At 37.4% G+C, this 10,000-nt stretch overlaps 1 protein-coding gene across 1 annotated transcript in view; it reads left to right on the forward strand.

Annotated features, from left to right (window-relative positions):
• The window catches only part of LOC122810833 (voltage-dependent P/Q-type calcium channel subunit alpha-1A-like), an 874,328-nt gene that overhangs the window by 864,277 nt on the left and 51 nt on the right, over window positions 1-10,000 (forward strand). Inside the window, exon 10 of the mRNA XM_044082387.1 lies at window positions 2,449-10,000. This exon is cut by the window's right edge and continues 51 nt beyond it. Coding sequence (XP_043938322.1) covers window positions 2,449-3,096 — 648 coding nt within the window. The 3' untranslated portion in view covers window positions 3,097-10,000. The remainder of the gene's footprint in view (window positions 1-2,448) is intronic.

Raw genomic sequence — 10,000 nt, forward strand, 5'->3', positions numbered from 1 at the left:
AAATAACAAAATGTCACATGACTTCTGATACTGTAACATGTTGAAAAGAAGTGCCTGCGAGTCTGCAGACGGTGTCACATAGTTTCATTTCTTTTTTTCTTAAGATTTTTACTGGTTGTAACATTAAAAGTCAAAACCAAAAAAGCTAAAATGACACATATTTGGAAATGATTTTGTGGTGCAGTTCATGGTATCATTTGCAGTTCTTGTATAATGTTGTAATACAGATGTATTTACAGAAAATCATGTTACTAACTACTGAGCTGTGCCACATGATTTCTAATCAGTATATATTGCTTGCTGAGTGAAATGCTACAATGACCTCATATTATGGTAAACACAGTATACTAAGTGAGGATCCTTTTAACTATGGGATAACTGCGATAACAGAAGTAAAGTAGGATTACCTTATCATGCTTGTGGCAAGCACAAGATAATCAAGAACTCCAGGAAAAGTAGTGGGTCATTGCTTCATCGGCATGCACTAGGGCCATTTTAGCTAATTTTTCTTTTTGTGCTTGAAATAACCTATCCCATTTGATCATAGACTGGTCTTATCCATCCTCATGGGACCGATGCATGGGATAAAGCATTTAGGAGCTGACTCCATCCATCAGTAGAACAGGGGGCAGCCATAGAGTAGATTTTCTGTTTCCCATCCATAGATCCAAAATGTACTTGAAAATGGACAGGGGTGAACTTTGTTTAATGTGAACGGGGAGTCTGTTCCAGAGCAGCGGTATCCTCTGAGAGATATACTTATCCCTCCAAACTGTTTTGTTGATGTTGCAGAAGAGGTTTTATATTCTGATATATATATATATATATATATATATATATATATATATATATATATATATATATATATTTATGTGTTATTTATTTTCATACAGCAATAACAAGTAACAGGTGTTCGCATACACTACATAAGAAATAAACACTACTGTGCATGAAGTGCCATGCTTTCTTACTTATTTTTAATTTAGCCGTGCACTTGCATGCAAATGTGTTACATTTTGCAGCAGAGTTGGTTCAAAATATTGATGTGACACCCCAACCTCATGTGCAAAATGAGAAAATGGGATTGATGCTGATGGTTTAAATATTTTACAGTGATTAATACCAGCATAACCTCCTCTCATCCTTATATCAGTGTTAAATAAAACAATTGCCAGCATCTACGCTTGCTAGAAGACAACAAAGTCTTTGTATGTCGCCTTCAGCAACAAGGACAGTAAAGTCATTTGCTTTGGAATATGTAAGTAGTGACAATCACACACACACACACACACACACACACACACACACACACACACACACACACACACACGAGCACATAGAAAACACTGCAGAAAATCAATATGCAACACAATACAAAAACACTTTTGATTAGAAAGGTTTCATTTTAAGACCTCAATAGATACCATACTGCAAGCTTAAACTAATTCATACTTCGGCAAACTCATTCTTTCTTCTTCCCAGTCAGTCTTCACCCTGCATATTCCTCAGAGCCATTAGCTCTGAGAAGGAAAAATGTAGTAAAAGGTTAGCTGTAAATAAAACTACACAATTAAGGATAATTTTGCTGAAAGTAATAAAAAATACACAAATAGAAAGTTGCTTCAGTTGTTTACCTCCCAAATATCTTATTTACAGAGTGCTATTTATTGCTAGGTATCTACAGCAGCTTATACATATGCAGGAAAGATCGACCTCACCTTTTCATTAGTGACACTATGCAGACAGTGGTCATTCAGCCTGGAATCAGTTCCACTGCCACTATAGTGCTCACGTTTGCACAGTTACAACTCCCAAGAATATTACTGAGTCACCATGGGATGGAGTAGGTATCTGGTATCTTGGATAATCAGCACTATCTGAGGTAGGTGGTAAAGTGAAACTGCATTAGTCAGAAGTTTGCCACGATGACAGTACTAAATTGTGTGTTCTCTTTCAAACTGACCTATAGTACCTTTGACAATATAAAGAGTGTCCAACAGATTTTAACTGTCAAGACTTATTGGAATAGCAGATGTAGTAGAATTATGTGACTAAGAAGGGAGCCATGCAGTTTGGAAAGCAGAGAAATGAGCATGTAAAATGATTATTTCACAAGCAAAAATATGATATTCATTTTGTAATTTCTTTGCAGTAGATTTTTTTCCTTTATTTTTAACCATGAAATCAGAATGTTAATGTTTTGCTGTTTGAATCCCTAAACTTACTGAAATCCATCTTTTTCTTTCACCTTTTGTTTTTTTGTTTCCATGATTGTTGCCTCTGTCTGTCTTTTTATACATTACAAACTATTTTTTCTTCTCTTTTCCTTTATTTATCACTGTTTTGTTCCTTTTATTTCTTTTTTATGGTCTCTGTGTTCCTTCCCTTCTCCTTGTTAATTTTGTCGAATTTTTTTTTTTGATTTGCTTTGTTTCAATTTTTGTGTAGGGCAGTAGTTCTGTGAGCGGGAGCCCAGTTCCTTCGACATCTGGTACTAGCACACCAAGGCGTGGACGCAGACAACTACCCCAGACCCCCACCACACCCAGGCCACATGTTACCTACTCCCCAGTGGTCCGTAAGGCAATGAACACCATGTCTCAGCAGCCACCACTGTCACAGTCTGGTAGGATACCAACCCCTGTGCCACGAAGATACTCTCCACATCCCACGGACTATTCAGCCAGGGACCAGCAGAGCGGCAGCAGCCATAAAAGCAGCAGGTCACCTGGCACAGATAAACACACTGTACCTCGCAATGAATCACCACGAACACATCGCCACAGCAGCAATCGGTGGTCAACAGCAAGCTCTCACATCTCTGAGCCATATCCGGGATCCCATCAGGAGTACTGCAGTCCTGAATATGACGAGCCAAGTGGAAATACACTCCCCTTTGAAACAAGTGCTGCAACCAGCTCAAGACAGTCACCCAGGACTTCAAGGGTAGTGCCATCAACAGTCTCGCCGTCCAGACATGGGCGGCGATTACCAAATGGATATTATGCTCATGGGGCAATGAATCCCAGAGGTCCTGGCACACGAAAGAGAATGCATGAGCAGTACAGTGAAACTGATGATGATGACTGGTGCTAGCCTGAATTTATTTTCAGAAAAAAATTATATATATTATATTTAAATAATTTTAAATTTCTGAAGAAAACCAGGGGAGTGACTGGGTTTCTGCAGTTCGGGGACTTTGTCAACTAAATATGAAATTTAAAGAAAAGAATATATGTTTTATGGGGGGTGGTGGGAAAAGGTTGGGGTTTCTGAGCATGTAAAGAAATTGGTTACAGAATCTTCAGAAGTTGGGGGGTGTTGTACAAACACTCAGGGGGAAGTATATACCCCCAACAGCAAAACAAAATCAAGCTATGCCTCTCAGAAATACTATCTACTTTACAACAAAAAAAAACTTGCTAAATGAACTTTTGGAAAATGTTTGCCTATATTGATGAGTTTTATCATCTCAGTTTACCTGTTAATATATCAACTTCTTGAAAGTTCATAGCCTCACAATTTTTGTGAGGAATTGAAGGAGTTGATTAACAAAAATAAAAAAAAAAAACTAATAAAAAAAAACACTAAAATGCATACAAAACAGCACTCTTTAGATCATGTCAGTACCATCCTACTATTGCCTGCGGAAAAAAATTTCAAAAATTAAAAAAAAAAAAAAAAACTTTGATGAGAGATGCTATCTGGCCCGGTTGTTTCCTTTCCACCTTGTTTTTCTGCTTTGTTTGAACTTTGGAGTTATGACCGTGGAGCCTTGCATGAATATAAATCGAGAATTTTCGAATGAGCTGTTAGTCTTTATATGTGTTCTGAAGTTCTCTTTCTCAGAAAAGTCTACTTTCTCTTGTACACAAAATGCCATATTACAACTTATTGTACCTTATTCTTCACCTCCGTGACTGCCGTTTTAATCCTGATCATAAAGCAGTCCATGGAAAGTGAAGTAGTTCTATCAAAATGCATTTTAAATAAATGTGTAGCTCAGGCCAAACTCATCTGTATCAGTGAGCTGATGTGTTATCTTCTTGGAAAGGTACTTCTGATGTTCTTATTTATTAATGTACGTATGTATGTAATTATTACTATTTCTTTTAGAAACATATTTCTTTCCTTTTTCCTGAACATGGTCACTCAGTCCTGCCCTACCACAGCGCTCCCCATTACCTACCACAGCGCTCTCCATTATTTTCAGTACTATTTTCTATCATGGATCCATGTCATTTCACTGAAGACACTTTAAATGAAACTGCTACCACTTAACATAACCCTGAAAACCACTTTCATTGATGAGGCAAGCCTTCTGCCCCTGTACCTCCTATGCTGGGGGGGTCTCACATCCCTGCACTCCCCCTACATAGCTATAGTAACTTTATTTTTGTTTTGTACAACAGTGAAAAAGGTCAGACACCTTGGAAGTGAAACACTTCTCACATAACATTTACAGCACTAGAAACATAATTAAATGATATAAGAAGTGAAACACACAAATCAAATCAACAATTCAAACAAAATTAAAAAAAAGAAAGTTTAAAATAATAAGAAAACACATTTAAAAACTTCAGGCTTAATGTGATGGAAGAGATTTCATTGAAAGTGTCATCAGTGAAATGATGTGAATTCTGTTGTCACTGATCTCTCTGTGAGTTGTATCAGGAGAGGACTGACTGTATGGCACCTAAGCACTAAAAAGGCACTGAAGATTAAAGGAGGTGTTGTCAATGAACTGCTTGAGTTTCACTTTAAATGCTAAAGTGTTTTGCTCCTGTTTGTTTGAGTTGCATTAGTGTCTAGTTTATGGCTCAAAAATGTGCACATACATTCATTTGTGTGCATGCATGCATGCAAACACATACATTCATGTGTGTACGCACGCATGTCCATGCATGTATATATGTGTGTGTTGGTGAATGTGTATGTGTATGTAAGTATATTTGCATATGTGTGCATCTTAACTTCCACAGGTTATCTGCCAGGGTGACAGTACTGTGGTATACCCTGGACATCACCAAATTTCGAAAGCAGCATTGCCTTGATATTAAGACCCTTCTCTCCTAGTGTTGTGAAGAACAAGTTCATAGTGCAACCCTGGGTTACTACCTTCATGATATGTGTTTCTGACACTGTAAAAGTACACAACTCTGTGCTTTTTTACATCTCTATGCTAGTTCCTAAGTGCTTAGTTAGCCACAGTTGCCATGGTTACAGACTCCACCACCACCATCATCATCATCATCATCATCCCAACATCCCCAGGAATTACTTTGAGTGCCATAGCTCCTTTAAAATGTAATTTCATTGCTTCTCTACAAAGATTAGTAGTAATCATTCCTCAAAATATGCTGCAGAAAAGATAGATTTTTTAAATGATTGTCTATCCTTTCAGTCCACATCCTGTGGAAGCATTATCCATCTGTATAAGTTCATAGTTCATAGGTTAGTACTAGGCCAACTGCCCTTGTGAGCCATTTTAAGCCTAGCCAATTATCCTCTGCAAGACTCAAACCCTGTACCTTCTGTTTGTAAGGCAAACATCTTAACCATTAGGCCACCCTCCCAACAGAGTATCACCTGGTGTCCTGGCTTACAGTATCGACATAATATATAATATAATGCAGTAATATAAAGACATGGGTTTCAAGTATAGGATGAGAGCCTTTATTACCTATCTAATAGACATAATATCTGTTATCAAAAAATAATCTAAACTTGAATTAAATTTGGCCAGACTCTCACATGAAGGAGATGTGAGTTCCAAATACCCACTACTCTCTGTGAAAGCCAGGAGGTTATTCTATTATTTCTACTTAATTTCCTCACAATCACAAATAATCACTCTTGTCACATCTATGAAAGCCCAAGCCCTCCCACCTGGAACTTTAAATACCTGTATTGGGTAACCTGTTACATATTTGTAGGAGACCGACACAGGATCTGAGACTTTAATAGTCCATCTAGTCTGTCTGTCTGCTTGTTTCCCTTTGTGAAGATAAGCAGTAAGTAATGTCTAAGCAACAGAATATTCACACACACACCCAAAAGATCTGCTGTATGTCTATTACCTGCATTCTTGAATGTCTTCACTATGTTTGACTGCAGTACATCCTCTTGGAGATTGCTTTTATCAACCATCATCATTTCTGTGATTCAGAAAACGTTGCCATTGTTTTCATTGAACGTTTTACTATCTGTTCTTGAATTGTGTTCTGCCTGAACTGCTTAAAAGTTTATGTCATTCTTCCATACTATATGAAACTACTGATGGCTTTGGATGCAGATAGTGCATCATGTTTATAATTGTCTGCTGAACTGTCCTAGTCCTATGACCTTAGAATAAAAACAAATCTCCATAACTGCAAACATTGCACTTGATAGGGTTTCATGTCATCTGATATGAAAACACCAGCTCCCTAAACTTTTCCTACCCAGAGAAACACTGTTAATATTTATTATGTGTATTTAGAGGACAACTGCATCCCCCACTGTAATTAACGTTAATTCCAGTTATCGGTCTTGCTGTTATTTCATAGATGTCATTCATTGTCCAGAAATCTCTCAGTACTTTTCAATTTCTTCATATCTATCTAATTATCCTTTTTATTTAATTATCTGTTTTATTAATTTATTTACATTTGCTTATCAGGCTAGAACACTGATCAAGCATGACCAGTTGCAGGCTCAGCCTGGGTTCCTTGCGACCAATCATTAAAGTCCCATCATCTTTTTGTTAGTTAGGTCAGTTATCTCAACCTGTAGACTTTTTGGTATAGAGGATTACGGCGACAACCTGCTAACAAACTTCATCATGTAATCCTGTGGTTGGGTCCCTTAGTCTGTGTTTCATTTGCCAGCTGTGTGACTGTGAGTAAGTCACCTAACCAGACATTGCTTTTTGGCATCCACTGACCACAGGCCACAACTTGGTTAGCAAAATATATAAACAAATGAATAGGATGGACAACACACTTTCTGTTGTCTGCACTCCTAGATACTGCCCACAGTTTTGTTTCCTTAGACCATGTCTTATTGAGGTCAGTAAAGTGCTGTGAAGCACAAATAACACCAAAATGGATTTTTTTTTAAGTCATTACTTGGAGATATCTGGTTGAAGAACTAGAATGAGTTTGACTTTAATAGTACATAAATGAGCTGGGGACTGGGCCCAGTATTGCCCTTGCATTATCCCTCTAATAACCATCATTTTATTTATACAGTTATTTTGTTTTTGATAACCTGGTTAATCCCATAGTACCAAATGCTGCTTCACAGGGGAGGACCTGGGGATAAAACTCTACAATGCACACATAGTTACAAGTTTTTTTAGAGACGCTAGTAAACCTAAGGAGGAGGTGATAGAGCGGTGTAAGAAAAACAGAGTTCTTGAGAAAAAACAACATGCAGACATTGCTCGAGCTTTCAGATTCTACCCAAACACCAGAACTAAACCCCTTACCCTGAAGCCTAGAGGCTGCAGCACTAATCACTGTTTACTGTTACCCCTTGTGCCTCACTGTTTAAAAGGTATTTACCTATGGCATCCATAAGATCCATTCCAGGGTTGCCTTTTACATGCTATTTTGATAAATACCTTTCTAAGTCCAGACAGTTCAGCAGCAGGGTAGGATGTATGCATATACAAAAGAAAAAAAATTAAGTGAGTGCTTCATGTGGGACCTGAACCCAGTTTAAACATATTTTGATTTCCTTGTGTTTATAAATTATAATTAGGCCATGTCCATAGCCTCTTCCTGGTGCAACATCCTGGTTATCTAGTCAAACAGCTCTGTGGATCCCTCTGACAACACTTTCCCATTCTGAATCCATGTTGCCTGGGGTCATTTGCCCCACTGTCTTCCAGATGTTCCATAATTGTTACCTTTGAAAGTGTTTCTATGCTTTTCCCCTACAGAAAATACTAGATAGATTGAATGGTTATTTCTAGCATTCTGTCTTTGTCTTGCTCTCCTTCTTGTGAAATAGAATCACAGATGCTGTCATGGCAGTCTACAGGAAGATTAACTTCCTCCTATGAGTTGATAAAAACAATATTGGTGCTGGTGTCATTAGATAGCCCAACTAGTTTTTTTTTAGAAATCTACTTTGTTCTTATTCCATTACTTTCACATCCTGAATGATTATCTGTCAGCATAAACCTCTGTAACATCTCACAAACCAGCTAGAGGGCCATACACAACAAAACTGCTATTTTACATAAAAGTAGCCAAATATATGAAACCTTCTGTCCCATTAAAATCATCCTTCAAATTGCAGACCAGTTTTACTGATAAATGCCTCCTACTGCAACATGATCTGTTATCATTAAAGTTAATTTGTTGTCTTCTTTACAGAAAACACTACATATTCCACCATCATTGGCAACGGAATGTGCACCACACACATGGGAAAGGGTGATAGTGCATGAAAAATGCAGATTCTTAAACTGTTTTCTGTTTGATTCCTGATATGCTCCATTTTATCTGTATGCCCAGAATTATGAATCTCTAAAGACCACTAGTTTTATCCAGTTATCAAACAGATTAAATATTTTAGGGTACTATTTTTTTGTGATTTACTCAAAATGTGTTGATTTTACAGTTAAACCGTTTTTGGTAGTACATCTGTAATCTTCATATCCTTTGTGATGTTAAACCTCAATAAAAACTAAAAGCAAACTCAACAACCAAAATTATTTTGAAGACCTTCAGTCAGAGAGTCATTGGATGGATGATAAGTCCTGTAGTGGACCTCTTTGAAAGTAGACTTGCCTATCATTCTGAGGCCGGATTAGCTGGAATTGCATTGTGAGCTTTTTTGTTCTGCATTAACCTAACTTGCTCAGTTTTGCTGGGATTTCCCAAACCAAGAAAATCCTGAAAGTCTTACTATAGTTACAGGTTTGCTGTTCCTCCAAAACAATCGTACTGTACAAGCAATACATAATAGGAAAGAGCTGAAATTCTATCAAGCCTTTCTATGTATTATGACTTGCACTAGACAGTTGCTGCAAGCCCCACTACAAATCTGCCTTTTTCCACTTATTCCAGGCTCTTTTGAAATGTTCTGTAGATTTGTAGTTCACTGCCTTTTCTGGCAATCTTGCAGTGATTTAACTTAAGCCTAAGTTCTACAGTGTCTTTCAAATCTTAGTAGTGGTGAGACTTGATAGAATGCCACTCTGGGACTGATCTGCATAATAACTGATCTGGATGTCTGCATGGTATCAACATGTTAAGGAGAGAATGATGATTGTGCATGGTATGGAAGCTTCTACTGAGATTTGGGGATTCTACAGTTGGTCACCTTTCTGATTTTATTTCCTACATAGAAACATAACCATCTGTCTCGTTATCAAGCTATGACAGTCATGATATTCTGACTTGAACAGACATCACTCTGTCACTTTCCATCTCACTTCAACATCAACAGCCATCATTTCCTTAATCCAGACCTAGCCTAAGAAGGCTTCCTTCACTTACATTTTCCTGTGAAGATGACATATCGTTGCTCTGTTTGAAACCTCAAGAAAAATGAGAATGTTTTTCTGGAATGAGAGAACTTCAGATGTATCTGTTTTGTTTCAAATGACAGCCCTTTGTAGATATACTGTATGACCACATCTTGAAATGAAGCCAAAAGGTCTTTTTTCAGTGTACATTCTTCTGATTGTTAGTCTGCTGTTTTATTTGTAGACCATTCCATCATCTGAATGTAACCCACACTGCAAATTTCATTCAATGTTTTTTAATCTTTAATGGACAGGTTTAAAGCATGCAGTGCATTGTGGGATTCCCACTGGGATAGGCAAGATAATGGTGAAATAACAGACTTTTAGGTGCATGAACCCAGATGTCATTATGGGAATTTGCCACAAAATCTAGCTGAGATTTTTGTATTGTTAGTCAACAATTTGCTTAGGCATTGATATTTTTTTTTCATAACACAGAATATCAAACCCCCAAAAGTGAAAAAAATAAACATTGTC

The sequence above is a fragment of the Protopterus annectens genome, chromosome 9.part0, assembly GCF_019279795.1.
Source record: "Protopterus annectens isolate FY-2018-M chromosome 9.part0, PAN1.0, whole genome shotgun sequence".
NCBI lineage: Eukaryota > Metazoa > Chordata > Ceratodontiformes > Protopteridae > Protopterus > Protopterus annectens.